Source organism: Aspergillus stella-maris (genome assembly GCF_047715825.1).
Source record: "Aspergillus stella-maris strain CBS 113639 unplaced genomic scaffold BDV14scaffold_50, whole genome shotgun sequence".
NCBI lineage: Eukaryota > Fungi > Ascomycota > Eurotiomycetes > Eurotiales > Aspergillaceae > Aspergillus > Aspergillus stella-maris.
In genome coordinates, this window is record NW_027396844.1 from 19,313 (window position 1) to 39,261 (window position 19,949).

At 51.6% G+C, this 19,949-nt stretch overlaps 10 protein-coding genes across 10 annotated transcripts; 5 read left to right on the forward strand and 5 right to left on the reverse strand.

Annotated features, from left to right (window-relative positions):
- Window positions 1-55: 55 nt before the first annotated feature.
- BDV14DRAFT_105058 (SGNH/GDSL hydrolase family protein) lies at window positions 56-1,795 on the reverse strand. The gene is made up of 3 exons (XM_073765565.1): window positions 1,400-1,795; window positions 709-1,344; window positions 56-616 (listed from the first exon to the last, which is right to left on the reverse strand). Exons 1-3 carry the CDS (start codon window positions 1,595-1,597, stop codon window positions 389-391), a joined length of 1,062 nt encoding a protein of 353 aa, XP_073625480.1. The 5' UTR covers window positions 1,598-1,795; the 3' UTR covers window positions 56-388.
- Window positions 1,796-2,493: 698 nt separating this feature from the next.
- Window positions 2,494-5,002, forward strand: BDV14DRAFT_178157 (peroxisomal copper amine oxidase). The gene is made up of 3 exons (XM_073769533.1): window positions 2,494-3,204; window positions 3,251-4,501; window positions 4,557-5,002. The coding sequence occupies exons 1-3, from the start codon at window positions 2,751-2,753 to the stop codon at window positions 4,913-4,915; spliced, it is 2,064 nt and encodes a 687-aa protein (XP_073625481.1). The 5' UTR covers window positions 2,494-2,750; the 3' UTR covers window positions 4,916-5,002.
- A 1,128-nt stretch (window positions 5,003-6,130) lies between these two features.
- Window positions 6,131-7,322, forward strand: BDV14DRAFT_202672 (zinc-dependent alcohol dehydrogenase family protein; the record flags this gene model as incomplete). The annotated part of the gene is made up of 3 exons (XM_073774089.1): window positions 6,131-6,269; window positions 6,338-6,787; window positions 6,853-7,322. 3 exons carry the CDS (start codon window positions 6,131-6,133, stop codon window positions 7,320-7,322), a joined length of 1,059 nt encoding a protein of 352 aa, XP_073625482.1.
- A 28-nt stretch (window positions 7,323-7,350) lies between these two features.
- Window positions 7,351-8,211, reverse strand: BDV14DRAFT_105119 (cupin domain-containing protein). The gene has a single exon (XM_073765566.1). The coding sequence runs from the start codon at window positions 7,945-7,947 to the stop codon at window positions 7,378-7,380; it is 570 nt and encodes a 189-aa protein (XP_073625483.1). The 5' UTR covers window positions 7,948-8,211; the 3' UTR covers window positions 7,351-7,377.
- An 842-nt stretch (window positions 8,212-9,053) lies between these two features.
- BDV14DRAFT_202674 (uncharacterized protein) lies at window positions 9,054-9,529 on the reverse strand (the record flags this gene model as incomplete). The annotated part of the gene is made up of 2 exons (XM_073774090.1): window positions 9,054-9,401; window positions 9,473-9,529. The coding sequence occupies 2 exons, from the start codon at window positions 9,527-9,529 to the stop codon at window positions 9,054-9,056; spliced, it is 405 nt and encodes a 134-aa protein (XP_073625484.1).
- Window positions 9,530-10,561: 1,032 nt separating this feature from the next.
- Window positions 10,562-12,338, forward strand: BDV14DRAFT_178163 (DUF92 domain-containing protein). The gene is made up of 4 exons (XM_073769534.1): window positions 10,562-10,853; window positions 10,908-11,134; window positions 11,195-11,561; window positions 11,612-12,338. The coding sequence occupies exons 1-4, from the start codon at window positions 10,668-10,670 to the stop codon at window positions 11,930-11,932; spliced, it is 1,101 nt and encodes a 366-aa protein (XP_073625485.1). The 5' UTR covers window positions 10,562-10,667; the 3' UTR covers window positions 11,933-12,338.
- Window positions 12,339-12,367: 29 nt separating this feature from the next.
- Window positions 12,368-13,304, forward strand: BDV14DRAFT_202676 (uncharacterized protein; the record flags this gene model as incomplete). Its single annotated transcript, XM_073774091.1, has 3 exons — window positions 12,368-12,441; window positions 12,502-12,583; window positions 12,618-13,304. The coding sequence occupies 3 exons, from the start codon at window positions 12,368-12,370 to the stop codon at window positions 13,302-13,304; spliced, it is 843 nt and encodes a 280-aa protein (XP_073625486.1).
- A 131-nt stretch (window positions 13,305-13,435) lies between these two features.
- Window positions 13,436-14,481, reverse strand: BDV14DRAFT_178166 (uncharacterized protein). Its single transcript, XM_073769535.1, has 3 exons — window positions 14,230-14,481; window positions 14,046-14,120; window positions 13,436-13,955 (listed from the first exon to the last, which is right to left on the reverse strand). The coding sequence occupies exons 1-3, from the start codon at window positions 14,236-14,238 to the stop codon at window positions 13,803-13,805; spliced, it is 237 nt and encodes a 78-aa protein (XP_073625487.1). The 5' UTR covers window positions 14,239-14,481; the 3' UTR covers window positions 13,436-13,802.
- A 59-nt stretch (window positions 14,482-14,540) lies between these two features.
- BDV14DRAFT_178167 (uncharacterized protein) lies at window positions 14,541-17,072 on the forward strand. Its single transcript, XM_073769536.1, has one exon. The coding sequence runs from the start codon at window positions 14,909-14,911 to the stop codon at window positions 17,006-17,008; it is 2,100 nt and encodes a 699-aa protein (XP_073625488.1). The 5' UTR covers window positions 14,541-14,908; the 3' UTR covers window positions 17,009-17,072.
- A 288-nt stretch (window positions 17,073-17,360) lies between these two features.
- On the reverse strand, window positions 17,361-19,223 carry BDV14DRAFT_202679 (MIP/aquaporin family protein; the record flags this gene model as incomplete). Its single annotated transcript, XM_073774092.1, has 2 exons — window positions 17,361-19,139; window positions 19,188-19,223. 2 exons carry the CDS (start codon window positions 19,221-19,223, stop codon window positions 17,361-17,363), a joined length of 1,815 nt encoding a protein of 604 aa, XP_073625489.1.
- Window positions 19,224-19,949: the final 726 nt, after the last annotated feature.

The window sequence follows — 19,949 nt, forward strand, 5'->3', positions numbered from 1 at the left end:
CTGCTGGGTTTGGCATCAGAACTGGAACAATGAAATTGAGGGAAAGGTAAAAGAGTTTTAACTACTCCTTTCTTCGACAATACTCATAGTATTAGGGTTTCATCGGAGCATACGGAGTTTCACTTGAAATTGGAGCTTCCATGCCAGGCAGCCGTCAATTCTGCCTTGCAGTCGCCGAGGTTGGGATGGAAATTTTGTTGATTGGATCGGCTGGCTGCTTCGCCCCCAAACCGTTCGGCGGAACGCTACCCTGAAACTAATAAGGCTGTTCGAATATCCAAGAGTGGATTCAATATTGACTATTAGTTACGTACTGCATCTTGCGAGCATGATACCATTTCTCCATCTCCTATTCTATGGTTGCGTGCGATATTGGCCCTGGTACCCATTACCAGTATGTTGCCCAACGGCTATTGTTTCCCGTGACCAGATTGACAAACTCCCGACCGATTATCTCGTCGGTACGCTCGGAAGGATGCAGCTCATCAAACCACAGGTAGGAATGCTCATTGGGAAGGCTCTCACAGTCTCCAGAGTCATCGCAATGTCTCACGTACCCAGTGACATTGGCCGGCGCGTTCAGGTACTCGTCAGGATGGTGGTAAACGTCGGAAATCTAGATACAGCGTCAGCAAAGACATGAAACCGACTAGGATTGACAGAAGGTGGGGTAGATAGAAGGGGGAAGAAGCCGAAAAGAAGCCATACCAAGCCATACGTGTCCATGATCGCCAGCTGCGCCCCGGGGTATCGACGCGCTATCACTGTCTCGTATGCTGTCTTATAATGGAAGACATCATTAATCGTGACCACGGACTCCCACATCCGATAGCTAATTTCGGTAATATTGGCCCCTTTATCGGGATATCCACTGGTGGAAGCCAGTCCGCCGTTCTCAGGAGTCGCGTATTGAGGAGCAAGTTGCAGGGGCGCCAAGTTCATAATCACGAAGTACCGACCCCCATTGGCGTAGATGCCGTCAAGGGCCTGGAACACACATTCGATATAGTCCGGAATTGTTTTCCCTCCGACCTGCGAGTCGGTGAGGAAGGCATTATTGCCGATATCATTTGTGCCAATCCAGATGGCATAGACCGTCTCGTCCTGTTTGATGTCCATGAACTTCTTCCCACTCTTTGGGTCGATGTACTTGCTATCCGCAATGTATGCCGGGATCTCATATTCCAGAACAGATGGCCACGGCTCGCCTACAGGTCCGTATATGCGCGGTGTGATATGATTCGAACACACAGCCCCAGAGACCGCGTAATTGAACTTGGTCAGGTTCGCAAGTTCTGCTGCAAAATGTCCCCAGTTATACCCTCCAGAAGCCGACTCATTGTTCTAATCGTGGGTTAGAGCCTGACCAGCTGGTGGGTTGTTCAATTGCGAAACTTACGGCTGGCTGTTCCCATGCTACCGGAGGTAAAGTTCCATTATGGTCAGCCCAGTACTGGAATCGCGAATCGTCGGTGTACGAGTTCCCAAACAAAACAGTCGCTTTCCATTCGTCCGGACCCCAATGGTACGGCCGCTGCGCAAGTGCTGTGCCCAGTGAAAGAAGCAGGGCCGTCGGTATACTAGGGACGGCGCGCATTGTGCCAAAATTGAATTCTTCAATTTCTCAAACGCGGAAAATGACGCGCTGCAGGCGAAGGGCCCTAATTTATTTGCCTTTTCCCCCGCTTTTCCGGGTGTTCGTCGAACTTCTCGGTCACACATCCCGTGCGGTAACTCGCAACTTCGCAAGGGAGCTGCGCCGAAAATGGAAGGGCTGAACGCATATCCTTGATTGCTGATACGCTGGAGCTTCGCAAAGTTGGGGAACATTGGTGCAGATCTTGGTTCAGATCGCTGGAATATTGATGCTAGTGCGCTGATCCGATTCCCTATTGGTCGACTCGAAGTTGGTCTTCGCAAGGTGAGAGGTCTTGCGGAGAATCTTAATCCGCCCAGTGAGGAGAACATTGATGATTCGGTGAGTCTTATGATATATGATGCAAGTGCACAAGTTACAATTTCAACTTGCGAGGGATATTGAGTTTGATCCTCCTTTGTCTCTCCGCATTCCGCTAGGAACCAAGCTTTCTGTTCCTGCTTCTAGATCCTGCCGCACCCATTGCTCATCGCTGGCGAGGACAAGCTTCGTCGTTAGCTGTCAAATCCATCAACAAATGTTGACCGTACTCCTGTGCTGCAAGCTGGTTCAAGGCTCGAAATAGACCGTTAGCCTTTCAGGAAGCTGAGGGCTTTCCGGAACTGCTAGACTGTCCCTAACGATATGAACAAGTTCCGAGGTGTGCATGAAGATTACCAACTCATCAAAAACCTGAGACGAGTGCCGCAGATCATTCCTTGTGATCGCAAGGAGAAGCATTCCAATCAGTGCATCTCGTAAGTGTAGATGAAGCTGGCCGGGTTGAACTGCTGCTTGAGGCATGCGACCACGAGAAGGCACACTAGTCCCAAAGAAGGTAAGGAATCCGGGCGACACTTGAGTATCTTATCGGGCTCGCTTCTTATCGCTCTCTACGCTCTGGTCTGTCGCGAAAGGATGCTCAGTTGCTTCCTTTATAACCCATCTTCTTTCCATCATTGAGAATCCTTACTTTTTCCATCATCATCTACATCTCTTCTTCTTGGTGGTGCCCTAGAATTGGCGTCTCGACTTAATCTTGTCGACTGCTGTCCCACCACTCCTCTCTTATACCTCTCCACCCCCGCATTCTATACACAGATAACACAGCAAGATGGTTCTCGAAAGACTACAGCAACTGACCCATCAGGTCACTGCTTCAGCACCCCCTCCTCATCCTCTGGACCCTCTTACAACAACCGAGATTGACACTGCCGTCTCCGTCATCCGCGAAGAACATGGCAAGGTCAACTTCAACGCAGTTACGCTCTACGAGCCCCGCAAGGAAGAGATGATGGCCTGGCTCGCAAACCCCGACAAAATTCCTCGCCCGACTCGTGCTGCCGATGTCGTTGTCATTGCTCCGGGTGGCAAGATCTACGATGGAGTTGTTGACCTCAACGCAAAGAAGATCCTCGAGTGGAAGCACACTCCTGGCGTCCAGCCTCTGATTACGATGGAGGATCTGCAAGATGTCGAATTTGTTGTTCGCAAGGACCCTAAGGTCATTGAACAGTGCGGGATCTTGGGTATTCCCCCGGAGGATATGGACAAGGTTTACTGTGATCGTAAGTTATCCGCATCTCTATTCAAAAGCACATCTAACAGCCCTAGCTTGGACAATTGGATACGATGAGCGTTTCGGCACGGATGTGCGTCTGCAGCAAGCTCTCATGTACTACCGCCCTCACGTTGACGATTCGCAATACACATACCCTCTCGACTTCTGTCCCATCTATAATGCAGAGACAAAGTCAATCATTCACATTGACATCCCGCCTGTGCGACGACCTCTCAGCAAAGCCGCGCCCAACAACTACCACGTCGAGTCGGTTGAGAAGGAGGGCGGGTACAGAACTGACATCAAGCCAATTCACATCACCCAGCCAGAGGGCGTCTCCTTCGCGGTCAAGGGCCGCACTATCGAATGGCAAAACTGGAGCATTCATGTTGGCTTCAACTACCGCGAGGGTATCGTCCTCAACAACATCACATACAACGACAAGGGCAATGTCCGAGATGTCTTCTACCGTATGTCTCTCGCTGAGATGGTCGTTCCCTACGGAAACCCTGAGCACCCCCACCAGCGCAAGCATGCTTTTGACCTGGGTGAGTACGGTGGTGGCTACATGACCAACAGTCTGTCCCTCGGCTGCGATTGCAAGGGTGCGATTCACTACATGGACGCAGCTTTCGTCAACCGCGCCGGTGCCAGCACGATCGTGAAGAATGCCATCTGCATCCACGAAGAAGACGCCGGTATCCTCTACAAGCACACTGATTTCCGCGACGAATCCATGATCGTCACCCGTGGCCGCAAGCTCGTCATCTCTCACATCTTCACGGCCGCCAACTACGAGTACTGCGTCTACTGGATCTTCCACCAAGACGGCACCGTCCAGCTGGACATCAAGCTGACTGGTATCCTGAACACTTACTCCTTGAACCCTGGCGAGGAGACCAACGGCTGGGGAACAGAAGTCTACCCCGGCGTCAACGCCCACAACCACCAGCACCTCTTCTGTCTCCGTGTCGACGCCAACGTCGATGGACCCGCCAACACCGTCTTCCAGGTCGATGCTGTCCGTGGATCCGGAGAAGTTGGATCCGCCGAGAACAAGTACGGCAACGCCTTCTACGCAAAGAAGACCAAGTTCAACACTCCCCGTGAGGCGATGTCCGACTACGACGGCTCGACCAGCCGAACCTGGGAAATCCAAAACACCAACAAGCTCAACCCCTACAGTAAGAAGCCCGTCTCGTACAAACTCGTCAGCCGCGAGGTTCCTCCTCTCCTCCCCAAGGAAGGCAGTCTCGTCTGGAAGAGAGCTGGTTTCGCCCGCCACGCCGTGCACGTCACGAAGTGTAAGTCACACCCCCAATCTCCTTAGCCACTCCGAATCAAGCTAACATCCCGCAGACTCCGATGACCAAATTCACCCAGCAGGCCGCCACGTCCCCCAAACCTCCGGCGAACCATCCCAAGGTCTCCCCGCCTGGATCGAAGCCGCCGGACCGCAAGCATCCATCGACAACACCGACGTTGTCCTGTGGCACACTTTCGGCCTCACACACTTCCCCAGCCCCGAGGACTTCCCCATTATGCCCGCTGAGCCGATGACTGTGCTGCTGAGACCACGAAACTTCTTCACCCGCAACCCAGTGCTCGATGTACCGCCTAGCTTTGCGCGCACGCCAAGCCAGGTTGCTGCGGGTAAGGGTGCTTGCGGGTGCTCTGGGAAGAAGTCTTCGCCTGATGGGTCGAGTGTTTATGTTTGATGGGGGCACGTGAAATGGGAGGCTGAGTAATGAGTCATGTCTGCATGGATTGCAATTCTATTCATATTCTCTACTTGTATATAGGCGTTGTTAAATTGGATACTCTTTCTCTTCTCTTCATAATGATCCTGCTTTTATTGTTCTTTCTTTGTCGTCGTTGAGCGTTGTAGACATCTACCACCACCCGGACGTACCCTAGCTGCGCCGCAACCTTCCGGCTTCCGCCGCGGGCAACGATCGTTCCTTCCGAATAAGGGAGAATCAGTCACCACAGTCGTGCCTTCCTTGAGATTTCACAGCCTACACAGCTTTGGGAAAGTGCGATCTTGGGTTGGATCGCTCCTTCCGCATAAGTATCTAGCACTACAATGCACCTTCCGCACGTCTAGTCAATTTCTTGAGCAGGGATAGATCAACGCAAGGAATCGAAGTATACCAACAACCTTATCAGCAATACGGTTCTGACACTCCATCTCCGCCTCCATCTCCAACGGTCCAACCTGAATCATGCTCGGCCGCTGTGGGGCGGACCACCTCTCGAGAGATCAGGTCGGCTGAGGTCGTTATTTTGGTCCGTTGTGCCAAAGTGGAGCATTTAGCGTCTTGGCAATCACGTGACCCTCAACTCAGGTTGTAATATTTTACAACCCAACTGAGAAGTTTCAAGCACTTACCAACCACTAATCTCTATAAGACAGCTGCCCTGTTGAAAATTACATGTCTAATTAAAACTAAACCACTTCTAAAGTGACTATATAAGTAGTTAGTAGTTCTTAGTTGCTTGTTATTACATTATAATCGCTGCTAGCTTGTTTTAAAATGGTATTATTAGACTTGCCAGTGGCGAAGGGAGTATTACCACCATACGTTCGGAATGTGGTATAAAAAATATATGGACTCAATACAATACCGGACGTAATAGCTCGCTTGGGTGGTTCCTGCTTAATAAGTGGTCTTGGCATCACGTGTTAGGGGTGTACCTCGCGTGGGTTGTTCGCGGAGCTCGTGTGGGCTATGTCCACCCAGCTCTCGGCTCAGCGTCGGCAGTTACGATTATTAATGGTTTCGGAGACTTAAGAAGTTAAGTTTAAGCTGTTAAAGGTGAGGTCATTCCCGTTGATAAGATCTGCATTAGCTCTCAATTAACCTTCTTCACCCCTCGCAGTACTCCGTACCTTACTAAGATTCTGCCCAAGGAACAAGGAAACAAGCACAATGTCTATCCAACAATGGACTACCTCGCTCGAAGGCATCGACAGCCTGAAACTCACTGAGGCGCCTAAGCCCACGGCCGGCGAGGGCGAAGTCCTCGTTGAGATTCGTGCTGTGTCGTTGAATTATCGTGATTTTGAAGGTAGGTACCTTTCTCATGATATGTGGACAAATTATATGGGACAGATTAGATACTTACAACCAATGAAGTGTCATCCGGCGAATACAACCACCACAAATCCGTCTCCAATGAAAAAACCTCCCTGGTCCCCTGCAGCGACATGTGCGGTGTCGTAACAGAGGTCGGATCCGGCGTCTCCAAGTGGAAAAAGGGCGACCGCGTCCTCTCCACTTTCCTGCCTGACCACCAGACGGGACAGGTCGTCGAGAGCATGATGGCCTCGGGCATGGGATTGCCGCAGCAGGGTGTACTTGCGCAGTACCGCTCCTTCAAGGAGCATGCGCTCGTCAAGGCACCTAGCTACATGAGCGATGAGGAAGCCAGCACATTGCCCATCGCGGCCGTTACTGCTTGGATGGCGATTAACGGGTTCAGGCCCTTGGGGAACCCAGGTGGTGAGGGCGAGTGGATTCTCCTGCAAGGAACGGGTGGTGTCGCTGTCGCGGGCTTGCAGATTGGAAACGCTATTGGCGCGAAGGGTAAATGATCCCCCCCTCCCCCTCTTAACCATCCCAACTTGAAACAGGTACTAATGAGGATCTAGTCATCATCACTTCCTCCTCCGACTCCAAACTCGACCAAGCCAAATCCCTCGGCGCAACACACACAATCAACTACCGCAGCACACCAAACTGGGAAGAGCAAGTCATGGAACTCACAAACAACCACGGCGCAGACATAATCCTCGAAACGGGCGGCGCGCAAACGCTCAAGAAGTCCTTTGACTGCGTTGCCTGGGGCGGACTCATCGATTGCATCGGGTATCTCTCTGGTAAAGTTGATGCCGCGGACGATAGGACGAACGTTAACCTCCTTGCGCTGCGCCGCAATGTCACGCTCAAGGGTCTGATCAATGGGCCGAGGGATCGATTCGAGGAGATGATTGAGTTCTATGAGAAGCATGGGATTAAGCCTGTTGTTAACAAGACGTTTGAGTTTAAGGATGCGCCGGAGGCGTTCAAGTTTTTGGCAAGTGGGAGCCATTTTGGGAAGGTTGTTATCAAGGTTGTCTAAGCCTTATACCTATATAACCATTTAACTATATCAATAGAGAAACAGCAGACATCAATCATTTCGAGGGCTTAATATCATCCGAAACAGTCTCACTCAAATCCTCACCTAGCGTCTTCCCACCGACAGTAACCTCCTTACACTCCTGCAAAACAAAGACCATCCTTGCCCACTCCGTCTCATTCTTATTAAACCAAGCGTGCATAGTCCCGCGCTGCACAGCGATATCCCCGCGCTTAAGAACCCTCTTCTCACCACTATCAAGCGCCATCTCAATCTCGCCCTCCAGCACAATCCCATAATCGAGGCTCTGGGTGCGATGCATAACTGGCCTGCCGCGCGGCGCAAAGTCCACTATGCGGCAGACTGTTCCGCCGGGGTTAACGAGGCCCAGTTGGCCGTTTGAGATGAGGTTTTCGTGTGTGGATAGGTCGGTGTCGCTGTTCAGGTCTGGCGGGAAGGACGAGGTCGTGTATGCGACTGTGAATGCCATACTGGCGTTTTCGAAGGAGGACCAATGTGCTGGGTCTTCTTTTTGGACGATGGCTTTGCCGGAGGAGTTGTGGCCTGTTATGAGGCGGGTTACGGGGCGGAGGGGGGAGAGTTGGCCGGGGTTCTGGTCGGACATTGTGAGTTTGATTTGGAGTTTGATGCAGGATACTGGCTGTCGTTGAACGGAGAGTTGAATTAATATACGTTTATCGGGCACAAAGCTTGAGTTTTAGAAAGATAGGCCGATGGATTTTAGAAAATAAGAGAGCAGGACTCCGGAGGATCTTATAACGACGTAAGATCGATATGCGGAGAACTGCCCCTCACCACATAAGCAGTTCAAACAAGGTATAATATTACCAGGCTCGGGATCAGCAAGACCACCTCAGCTGGCTCGAAGCCTGCAGAATGCTGCATGCAGCACAGCGCAAAGCCCGTGATACATGCATCTCATTCGAAGGGGGCCGGAGTAGGAAATACTCCGATCAAGTATTGTTGAATGTAGATCGCCGCCACGGTCCTTTAACAAGATGTCTCGGTAAGCGAGGATACATGCCGATTTGTGGGTGTCCCTTGTGTCAATCCTTGAGTTGAATAATACCGTTCTACTGGGTTTCGAGCTTAGCTGCCTATGTTGTATGGACCCAAGTACATGCTAGCTCGGAGTCTTACGGGTTTTGGTGGAGAAAGACGGTATAGGAGAGCTCAGCTTCTCGGCGTTGGGGTAAACTCCGAGAATTATGAAACCATGGAATATTTTAAGGATAGCTTCGATTCTGAGGATGAAGTGTTTAATAAATGACAGAGTATCCGGAAAGTGCGGCGTAGTGTTGTATACTTAGAAGGAACAACCCGACCCATTGTACCTTCTCAAAGCTATGTATAGCTTCTGCATTTCTGAGGAAGGAGCGATCGTGGTGGCTGGTTCATCCTTATTTGGAAGTAACAACCGTTGAGCAGCAGCAGTTAGGGCTTGGTGCTTCCAACATCCAACAACCTGGTGAAAGAAAAGGAACTTACAAAGCTCGTAATCGTTCATTTTATCATACCTGTGGCTGTTGGACCCAACCCATTATACCTACAATAGTGCCCTTACTTAGATTCTGTGTAGAGAAGTAAATATTAACGCAATATCAATACTTCACTACCTAATTGATACTCCTAGAAAAAAAAATGCATCACCAGAACAACATCAAAACTGCCCCCCCCCCCCCCCTGGGCCCCTCTTACACTGGACATCATTCAGCACTTATCAACAGTCTGAACAACAACATTCCACTGATCATCATGGAAAACCACACCTCCCGCAACATGCCTCCCCCTATACTTAGTAGCACAATCATTAAAAATCACAGCAACACTATCACGGATATTCTGAAGGCGCATAGTCTTAGGCTGGTCGTCCTCATTGCAGAACCTCACCTGCGTCTTGTCCTGGCAGTACTGAGTGACGCAGGAATTCGCCTTGGCGCGGACGGCGAAGGGCTTGGAGTCGGGTGCGCTGGTGATCTGGTCGTCGAGCTCGGAGATGGCTTTTTGCACGTTTGATTCGGTGGGGTGGCTGGCTTTGCCCCAGCAGCTGACTTCGTGCTATTTGGTGTGAGGGTTAGTGTGGGCTAGACAGGGTTGGCTATGAGGGTAGGAAACTTGGAAGTACGTACTGCTGTGACCATGGTGGCTAGGGGGGCCATGAAGGCAATAAGTGTGGAAAGACGCATTTTGGATGTTGTGGTGAAGAGGTTGTGCTGGGTATGGTGGTTTGGTAGTTGGAGGAATGCTCGAAGAGTCGAGATTGGAGGCTGGAGGCTGGAGAAAGATTCAGGTGATGGATTGCGAGACTGGGGATTAAGTAGGGGATAAAGGGATCTATTTATACTCGTTCGTGCTTTGCCTTCCCCAGCTCTATGATATATTTAGAGTATAGACTTGAGTCAAGTGATGTGCTGTACATGAACTTGAAGACATTCAAATGCTAGAACTATCCAATTATTCTCCTGAGACGGTACTATACTATGTATTAGGCCTGGTGGATTACTTGCAGGTAGTTGTAGGATGCAACTGTGAGCTACTACTCTATATCACAATACAGCAATGACACTGGAGGCAGATAAATTGATAATCCATTATTCATGAATCATGTACACAAACATGCCCAAGCATCACTATCAAACCCGAAACATACTTCGTCTATGAATTCATACTAAGGGTGCATTCATAACAGACGCGAATCAGTCATGAATAATCTAGGTGCTTCAGGTATGTAGCATATTCCCGAGTCTCAGGGCTTATTTACGGCCGTAGAGCCGTCAGTCTGGCAATTGGGCTCATATCTGCCCTAGAGTAGTTCCGATGAACTTTATAGATGATATTACTGCAAATGAACTAAATGCGGCGGTTTAGGCACCTACTACGTAGGTGCTGAGAGGGGAGATGGTCACGACACAGCAAGCAAATTGCTCTCTGAGTACGGTTGGCCTTGTGGTGATAGAGAAGCTAGTTCTCCAAGATTCAGCACAGGTGCTGTGGTTGAGCATCGCCCTCGTGCTGGACAGCAAGAACAGAGTAGAGGCGAAACTGTTGTAGGAAGCAAATAGTTTTGCACCAAAACACACAAAAAAGTTTTCAAGGTCTTGACGGATTGTATCCGAAGGTACACAATTTTACATTGTTGACCATCAGCTTAGTCATGGAGGTAGGTAACCGGGGATAACTTCCACAGCTTCAGCTTTCAGCTCGGAGGTCAGGCCCCACCTGTCACACCTCAGCTTTGTGCTCTTAAAATCTCACCGGCCTCCTTCCGACATGGACTTTCTCCTTTCCTTCATCCTCACCCTCTGATCACTACAATTCTCAACCATGCATCCCTTCCTCGCCGTCCCCATCATCGCGGCCCTCCTCCACCGCGCGTGGTCCCGCAAGTCCCTCACTCCAGTCGGCCTCGTCGCCGCAGCCGCAACAGCTGTCGCCCACGCATTGAATCCGTGGTCGCTGCCCTTATTCCTGCTCCTCGTCTTCTATGTTGGCGGCACCAAGGCTACAAAGGTTTTTCTCCTGCTTCCTTTCCCTACAGGTGGCGCTAACCACGAATCTCCACAGGTGAAGCATGACATCAAAGCCCAGCTTACTCTCTCTGCCACTGGCTCCCACGGCGGCGAGGGCGCCCGTACACACGTTCAGGTCCTTGCCAACTCGATCGTCGCCTCTGTCCTCAGTCTCGCCCACGCCTGGGTTATAGCGAAAAATGATAAGGAGGATGGTCCGACAGCGGAATGTTTCTCCAACGGACGTCATGCGGCGGATTTGCTTGTCGTTGGAATTATCGCGTATGCCCGGCCATAGCCTTCCTATTCTTAGGCAACTCGCTAACGCTGCTTATCCTTTAGCAACTACGCCGCCGTCGCCGCTGATACCTTCTCCTCCGAACTCGGCATCCTCTCGAAATCGAAGCCCCGCCTTATCATCTCCCCCACCCTCCGCGTCGTCCCACCAGGCACGAATGGCGGCGTAACTAGTACCGGTCTCTTGGCTGGTTCTTTTGGTGCATTCACTATCGGTCTCACATCTGCAGTTCTCCTACCTTTCTGTACCTCCTTCTTGAGCACGACCAAAGACCGGGCGATTCTCATTGTCGTGACGACGCTGTGGGGCACACTGGGAAGTATTCTGGATAGCGTGTTAGGCGGATTGCTGCAGGCCAGTGTCGTGGATAAGCGGAGTGGTAAGATTGTTGAGGGTACAGGAGGGCAGAAGGTACGCTATTCTCTGCTTTTTATGGGATATCTGCTAACAGCGCCCCCTAGGTTCTGCTCCACCCATCCTCAACGAGCCCAGGAGGTGCGAATAGTGTCACCAAGCCCTCTGCAAGTAGCACTGGGGCTCAGCTTCAAAACACTGAGGTGGTCGCGAACGCTGCCGCTCTCAAGGGAAGCCGGGCAACTGGAACGTCGGCAGGAAAGGAGGCTGGCGATGAGGCACACCATGAGAGCCGCTGCGTAGAAAGTGGGCGGGATATTCTAGATAACAACGCCGTGAACGTCTTGATGGCGCTTATTATGAGCGTGGGCGCCATGGGGCTAGCAAGCTACGCCTGGGACTTGTCCATTTTGGAAGCTTTTGCTTAGTCGCAGACTGACATTATGCCATTTATCTGGAATCTACACTCACCTTCGGGATTTAATGCAAGCTCCCATTCACTCTCGTACATAGTATCCGTTCTCGTCAATGTAATCCCGACCTCGAGCGGAAAAGACTTGCCATTATGGTGTCTTTGTCTGCAGCCAGCGTCTGTTTGAAACCGGTGCCGATGAAAGACGACTTATGATAAAGAACCTGGACATCCCCCTTCTGTTATGATTTACGGATAATGCACAATAACAAGCCTTGATCTACCCTCAAACAATTATTTGAAGCGCTACAAAGCGAAGCGAGACATAACCCCTTTGTTCCACCGAATCCATAACAAACAGCGCGGCATACATAAGGACATCACTACATCACTAGGGGACTAAAATCACCCTCTATCTGGACTTTGCTAGAAACTGAATACTTACTTCATTATGAAGTTTTGGGAAGAAAAGCCTATTGTTGGCGCACAACTTGCGTCCCATGTGGCCTTGGCCCTCGAAGAAGCGTAAGGCAAACATACCAATATCTGGTCTTACACATTCAAGTTTTAACTGACTGCATCCAGTGGGATTGCCTATGTCCTCTGGGGCTTCCAGGCTATCAGCTTCGCCGGCGAAATTCTAGGACACCGCTTAAGTCAGCCAACCGTGCATCCATTCCAACCGCTTATCAAGTCTACAGGAAGTCGAGTTCGTTGTCCCCGATGCCCTAATCCCAAGGGCAGTCGCAATATTCGTTCACATTGGATTCACCCTCTGCGAAGATCAAATTGTATCGAATTGCACGCAGACCGCTTCCAACACTCCCAGGAGATGGGCTGGCTACTCGCCCAAAACAGACACCACACAGTTGCAGAGGTCCACTTCCACCAGTGTCCCTACTTCGTCTCTCTCATCCGCCAATCGTCGGTCCTATGGTGACTGGAACTCAAGCCCGACGCACCTTCTCCCGACGACCCACGCCTGCCACCGCGCATGCAAGAATGCGGCCCCTGCGGCCCCTGGCTCAAACCCGCCTCCGCGCCATCAAGCCATCAAGATTCTCAAATTGGATACTCTCACAGAAGCCTTTCTCATCTTGCTCGCGCGCGACTGGCATCACTCAGATTACCGCAGAGACCAGTGGATCGACTACAAAGACTCCTTGCTCGAGACGCCGGAGTGGCCGGCTGACGACCCCAGGTATAAACGGACTCTTACTCGGCCCGGATTCCAGCTCGCCTGGGACTATTTGAATGGTCGCAGACCCAAGTCCTATAATGCCTACCTGGCTTTGCTTCGGCTGCGTGAGCGATTGATAGGCACCAAGGTCGATATCACTATTTATGTCGGCGGGAAGGAGTTCTTGAAAAGCGTAGACGGTGCGTGAAGACTTTCGGTTCCTTTGGCGTCTGGTATTTGTTTTGAGGACTTCTGCATGGTTGGGCGTTTGGTTTGACTGGCTGGGCTGAGCTTCTCCTAAGTTTTGTTCTTCTTTGCATTCTTCTATCTGGCAGTCAATGGGTCAACCTGTAAACCGACCGATCAGGCTGGGTCTCTCGGTTAAGGTAAGTTGGTTTGTCACCATTGCACGGCATAATATCTATATTCAACATGAAGTAAATAGCAAATTGATATCTGTGACTACAGTATGCGTAATCTCTTCTGCGAAGCAAATAAAAACGTACATCAAACAATGATTCAAGTTAAAATGCACCCCTACCCATCCATCCATCCCAACCCAAAAGCCCCTTTCACTCCTGTCGCTCACTCCCACCACCTCAAACACCCCCAGCCAGCCAGCCAAACCCCACGAGCGCAAGGCAAGGAGCGTAACTTTGACCAGTCCCAAAAACGCGGTCAGGTCATCACTCCACATCGCATCACCTCATTTCTTCGGCGTCTCTACAAACCCAGGGAAGCAATCCTGCAGCGTCTTGCTATGCTTGTTCCCCGCGTGCTCCGTGAGCGCCGGCCCGCGCGTCGTTTTCAGGAATGTAGCGCGGCATATGACGCATTGGATGTCCTTGGCTGCTTCGTTCTGCAGTGAATTGTTAGTGGTGGGTTCTGTTTTGGTGGGCCGTCTGGGCTAGATGCCAGGAAGTAGAAGAGAAGGAAGGAAAACACATACGGCTTTGAGCTGCGACTTGCCAGCACCCTTGGCGTCCTTTGCATTGCGCTCGCGCTTGGAGGCAGCTTTTGCGCCCTGTTGTTGTGGTTGTCATGTTAGTGAGGGGGTGGTTGCAAATTGCTGCTTATCGATTGCCGATCTGATCAGGAGAGGGGGGAGATAAGGAAGATTGGCGGATGCTTACGTTGCCCATTATGATTTGTGATTTGCGGAAAGGGGGAATAGACTGGAGTTGCGTGGATAAAGTGAGGACCTTGAGTCTTGTGAGATCTGACTGAATGCGGGGAGTGCGAGGAGTGAGCGAGGCTGAGGAGTGAGGAACTGGAATTTTTTTTCGACTTCTTATCTTGAGGCAAATGATTTGCCCCTCGCGGAAGACTAGGCCGGTTTCTGTCTAGTTGATCCTGGAGTCTTTTCGGCTGGTCCCGAGCGGTGGAGCGGTTGGTTGTGCCTGAGGACTCTGTTTATCTGTACTCACTACTAGGCCTTTATCATTCAAAGGGGACGAATGGGGCAGATCAGCTGATCTGGCTTCTCTGTCGAGACTCTGGTTCTTGTCTTTGGACTTCTCCCTCTCTGGCAATCGGTTCTACAACTCTTCTTCCCAACACGAATGACTGGGGTCTTCCAGCACAAAGAACCATCTTTGACCAACATGAAGAAAACACACAAGGCTCATTCTCATCCTCCGACAAGAAAACAATGCCCGTCATACAAAGGCCTCAATGCGACATGGGGTACTTTCACCCTTTATGCTCGTCTTGATAAATACATTCCTTTTCCTCGCTCTAGGTACGTTTCCCAGAGATTCCAAACCTGAATTATTGAAAGGGATCACAGGCTAATCATATTCAACCGACAAAATGAATTCAGTGAGCCCGTCGCCTGAGCCTTTTGAACCCACTGGCAACAGCAACAGCAATGCGAACACGAACACGAACACGAACACACAATATGCCTGGACAGGAACCAGTCCATCAACAGAAGAAGCAATAACACCGCGCGCCTTGCAATTCCCCGATCGTGATCGTCAGAGAATAACTCCGTCTCCTGCATCCTCAGACACAACTTCCGACTCACATTCGAAACCGAACCACTCCGGTACATTAACGCCCTCAATTGGCAATTCCAGGCCAAAGTATGACTTTTCTCTCCCGGTCCTCCCGGAGCACAACCTGGAGCTGGACGCCAATTTCCTGGCGATCAAAGCAGAGCTAAAGGCTGGCCCGAGCACGAAGGATCTCCGGGATGGATTCGACCGGCATATGCAGGTTGGGAAGATGATTCTTCTGCTGGCAGATGCGGAGAATTTGCTGAGGGAGGGTGATCCGGACAAAGGTGAAGAGAAGGTACAAGCTGGATTGGAGATAGCATTGGCAATGAGTGATGAGGCCTTCATTGAGCGATGTCAAGTCCTCATGGAATGGGTGAGGAATATCAGGGATAAAGAGTGGGAGGATGTCCATGATGAGAATGTTTCTCGAGATGGGGGAGGCAAGATGCTACTCTTAGAAAATAGGAGTGAGGGCGGCTATGCAGGAAATAATAGTCCGCAGACTGTGGACGATGCCGAGAATTGGCAGCATGAACCGCCCACAAAAGAGGCTCCGAGCCGCGAGCCCAGCCCTACTCCCCGAGGAACTAGTACCAGCCCCGGTGCTAGAGGCGGAGAACTCCTTGGGGATTTTCTGGAGGATGATCTCCAGGAAGCGCAGTGGCAGTTCGCTGAGAACGAGCAGAGTGACGCTGGTACGGAAGACGCCGCCTCGGAGGTACAGGACGATGAATTTTATGAGGACGATAGGGCAATCCTTCGGGACTTTGACCCTCGCAATCGTCCGCAGACACCTATCCCACCACGCTCGCCAACTCCAAGTGACGATGAGGACGGCGAATCAACTCCGACTCAGTCCAGATCTATGGTCAGTTCCCAACAGTCCCGGAGACAGTCGATCCAACAGTACAACTCCTGGCAACCCTACAATGACCCCGGGGACGACGAGAGCCCTAGTTTACCCAGGCGCTCCCATACCCATTCACCTGCAACATCGCAACTTATCTACCAGTACATATCTGAGTCTAACTCCGACTCTGGCAACGAGGAAGAAGATCACATGGACGCAGACCAAGTTCTGACATCAGATCCCTGGACAGATTTCAGCTCCGACGAAGACGAACCCCTGGAGCAAAAGATCGTCCGCAAACGCAAGATGCCCTCAATCGCCGATACCACACTCTCGTATACATACCTGCACAAGCACAAGCGCAGCATCAACTCCAACCGCAGAGGCAGGGCTCAGCCTCGACGACCCATCTACCCCTGCTGCACCAATCCCAACGCCAGCACAAGAACAAGCTCAACCTCAAGCACAAGCCTAACAACCCACCCCCCAAAATCCTGGCACACCCCTTCCCACGCCCTCGACACACACCACTCAACCTCCCAAACCCCCTCCCCAACCCTCTTCTACAACCCGCACAATCCAACCCTCCTCCTCCGCTCCTCCCCCTCAGGCAGCACCTCAGACAGCACCACAAACTCCCTATCCTGGCTAGAAAACTACAACGCCTCCCCCATCCGCCCCAGCACCTCAAAGTTCACCTTTCGCAAGCGCCTCCCCATAACGCAGATGGCCCCCCGCGTGCGAAGCACGCGGCTTTTCCCTGAGCAAGATTGGGAGTTTATTCCGCTTAGAGCAGACTGGGAGGAATTTGTCAGGGAGGGGAGGGAGAAAGTTTCCATGGCGTTTTTGGCGTGGGAGAGGGAGCGGTTGATGGATTTGGTTAGGGAGAAGAGGAGACGGTGGCGCTTTTCTTGGGTTGGGTTTGCGAGGGGGGGTGGGAATGGAGGTGGGAATGGAGGTGGAAATGGGAATGGGAATGGGATGTTGATTTGGGGGATTGGCGTGGCGATTTTGTTTGTCTTGGTGTTTTTGTTTTTGGTGTTTCATTTGAGGAGTTGAGATGGGTTTTACTGAGGGTGAGTGGTTTGGCCGTATATATTTAATTTGGATTTTAAACAGGTTATACAGAATAGACTATATATAGAGTGTATTTCATTTGTTCTTGAGTCTTAAATACATTGACTTTCATAATAGAAGAGTTCAGTGCTGTCACCTTTGACTCCCTGCGCCCTTATGGTACATACATGCATCATTGATAATCGTAAATTTGCTAACATAGACTGAACAAGCACATCCGTCCATTTCTATGATCTCATCCCCACGGTAGACACTGGGGATGTACCCCAGACAAACCACAAATGTGCCATGATAAACAACCGACCACCTCAGGGCTGTCAAAAGATCAAAGGACTCAAACAGCCCCCTTCTCCTCCCCCGTCCCAAACCCAAGTCTCCTCCTCCACTTCATCTTCTTCCTCCTCATCGCGCGCTCCGTCCTTTCCCACGGATAATTAACCGGGCTCTCACCACCCGTGAAAATCATAAAGTCGTATAAGAAAGCACCGATGAACGCCCCACAAAGACTTCCCGCCCAAGGCCCATAAAACCAGTACGGGTTCGTGAATAGGTTCCCTCCATAGCCCAAAGCTAACATAGCCAGGCGCGGGCCGAAGTCCCGAGACGGGTTAAGTGCGGCGCCTGTTTGGTAGGAGAATGTTATGGAGAGCGTGTAGACCATCAATCCGACGACTAGGGCGTTCATTCCTGCGCCTGGTGGTGCGTTTTGGTCATCGCCTAGGGCGAGGACAGTCACGACGAGGACGACTGTGCCGAGGAATTCGTTGAAGAAGGCTGTTGCCGGTGTGATCCAGGGGTTGCGCTGGGATGTGATGAAGCTGTTTAGGATGTTTGTTGTTGTGCTTGTTGCTGTGCCCAGGTACTCCGAGATAGACTGGTAATAAAGTCCGTACACAGCGAGGGCAGCAACGAATGCGCCGATGAATTGGGCGGCGAAGTACTCTGGCATTTTCTTCCTGGGAAAGCCGCGGTAGAACCAGAGCATTATTGTTATGGTGGGATTGAGGTGTGCGCCTGATACACCACCAGATATGTAGATTGCCATCATGGCGGCCAGGCCCCAGGCCCAAGCTGTTGTGTTGGGGTTTGTTGTGCCGCCGAGGGTGACTGTGAGATCGGCGGATAGACCGACGGTTAATTGAATGAAGACGGCGAGGGACTCGGCGAGGGCTTCGCGGTGGTGCGTGCGGATGACGGACCAGACGGTGTGGTTGTTGTGGATTTCATCTTCGACAAGGTCTTGGACGAGCGGGTGCAGGTCTTCGGGGTAGGCGGCTTCGTCGAAGTGTTCGAGTTCGTCTTCGTGCTCGGTGTCGTGGTGTTCCTCGGGGATGTTGTGGAGTGGTTCGTCGGCCACGTCGTGGGTGTAGTCTGGTGGCTCTTCACCGGTCTCGCTGTCCGGAGGACTTCCACCCTCTTGCACGGCGGATAAGCGACCTGAAGGGAGAGGCTCTAAAAAAGAGGGCCGGCGCATGCGGCTTGACGACTGGCGGGATAGTCTCGTTGAGCCGGTTTCACCAGTTAAGAGCTTGTTCACGAAATTATTCTCTCGCTGAGCTCGGGCATCATCGACCTCTGCTGCCATCTTTCGCGGGTCCTGCTTCTCGATCCTCCCGGCTTCGATCTCATTTGGATCAACGTCCGCTCCCACCTTGGCTGAGTTCTCAGCAGGCAATGGCGGCCGTTCATTCATACGGTTCTGTAGAATCTCCTCCTTCGTCGGGACCATGCCCGGCCGAACAACGCGAGGCAGAGGCTTCGCCAAACCCCACACAGGCTTTGTGTTTGTCGGCTGCTCATACTCCGGGTTCAAGTCTCCATAGCCCGGTTGCACGAATGGCTCATGGGCTGTGCGGAGCTGAGTCGTCTCGTCTGGCCCGGCCATCGTGAAGTTGCCATTGGTGCGGCTTCTCAGCGTCGTGCGCGAGGAGAGACTGGGTATTCGGTGGCTACGGCTTTGTCGCGACCGTGAGGCTGCTGTGCTGCGACGACGGAGGCCAGGCGCCGAGTCTTGGTCTGGGGCCACGCCGGATGGCCGTCTACCGCCGCCATCAGGGCGACGTTGAGGTGATGGGACATTTAGATGCTCATCTCGGACTCTTTCTGGCCCAGTCTAGGTCGGTCAGTCTTCGAACCGAGGTCTTATCATTCCATCACTTACAGCAGCTCTAGGTCGATTAGGCGGATTATCAGCCATGACAATGACTCAGTGTGCTGTCAACTGGATTAAGCTTGACTGTCAACAGGTACAAAACCTTGAACAAGCGAGCCATGGACAGGATCAGGGGAAGGGTAAATATTGACAGCCAAGATCCCAACGGCCAACGGAGCTCCGGCATAACGTGCTTGCGGTGTAGCCAAAAGCATGGTTATTGACGTCGTGATTGCAAAGTTACGCAACTGACTCCATATTATTGCCTCGGTGGGTGTACGCAGTAAGTGGATCTCGGATGGAACTGGAGATGTTGGCTGTGTATGCATTTCCACTTGGGGTACTTCGGCAGTTCATCGCTATGACATAATGCAGGAGATATGTCAAGTTATGCATGAGATCGGATATAACATGTTCATTGAGCATTTCAGATCTTGAGAGCTCTACACTCGACAGTCGGTTAGTACAAATGCATTGAGATAGCGCGTCAGCAAGACCAACCTAGCAAGATAGCCGAGAACAAGCTTGATCGATCTCCAGCCTCCCGCGCATCATTCCCGTCCGAGGTTAATCTCAGAGCTTAGCTTGCGACAGTTCAACTCCAGCGTGGAGCCAGATCGCTCTTCACGACGTTAGCCGACGTACGTCATCAAAACGTCGAGGACCCGAGTCCGAGTTCTGTTTGCTGTGCTGACATTCTCAGTAATCAAAGCGCTTTGTTCAAGTCTCATTGTTGGACTCGGGGCCGTTGGCGTTTCGCCTCTGTTTCAG

Excerpts from the sequence above, each read along its gene's own strand:
- BDV14DRAFT_178166 (XM_073769535.1), bottom strand. Across the intron at positions 13,956-14,045 it reads GCAAGTCGCAGCTCAAAGCC|AACGAAGCAGCCAAGGACAT; the intron begins GTATGTGTTTTC and ends AATTCACTGCAG.
- BDV14DRAFT_178167 (XM_073769536.1), top strand. The coding sequence starts at position 14,909 with ATGAATTCAGTGAGCCCGTCGCCTGAGCCTTTTGAACCCACTGGCAAC.
- BDV14DRAFT_178163 (XM_073769534.1), top strand. The coding sequence starts at position 10,668 with ATGCATCCCTTCCTCGCCGTCCCCATCATCGCGGCCCTCCTCCACCGC. Across the intron at positions 11,135-11,194 it reads CTTGTCGTTGGAATTATCGC|CAACTACGCCGCCGTCGCCG; the intron begins GTATGCCCGGCC and ends CTTATCCTTTAG. Across the intron at positions 11,562-11,611 it reads AGGGTACAGGAGGGCAGAAG|GTTCTGCTCCACCCATCCTC; the intron begins GTACGCTATTCT and ends AGCGCCCCCTAG.
- BDV14DRAFT_105119 (XM_073765566.1), bottom strand. The coding sequence starts at position 7,947 with ATGTCCGACCAGAACCCCGGCCAACTCTCCCCCCTCCGCCCCGTAACC.
- BDV14DRAFT_105058 (XM_073765565.1), bottom strand. The coding sequence starts at position 1,597 with ATGCGCGCCGTCCCTAGTATACCGACGGCCCTGCTTCTTTCACTGGGC. Across the intron at positions 1,345-1,399 it reads TAGCATGGGAACAGCCAGCC|AACAATGAGTCGGCTTCTGG; the intron begins GTAAGTTTCGCA and ends ACCCACGATTAG. Across the intron at positions 617-708 it reads TCATGGACACGTATGGCTTG|ATTTCCGACGTTTACCACCA; the intron begins GTATGGCTTCTT and ends CGCTGTATCTAG.
- BDV14DRAFT_178157 (XM_073769533.1), top strand. The coding sequence starts at position 2,751 with ATGGTTCTCGAAAGACTACAGCAACTGACCCATCAGGTCACTGCTTCA. Across the intron at positions 3,205-3,250 it reads GGACAAGGTTTACTGTGATC|CTTGGACAATTGGATACGAT; the intron begins GTAAGTTATCCG and ends TAACAGCCCTAG. Across the intron at positions 4,502-4,556 it reads CGCCGTGCACGTCACGAAGT|ACTCCGATGACCAAATTCAC; the intron begins GTAAGTCACACC and ends AACATCCCGCAG.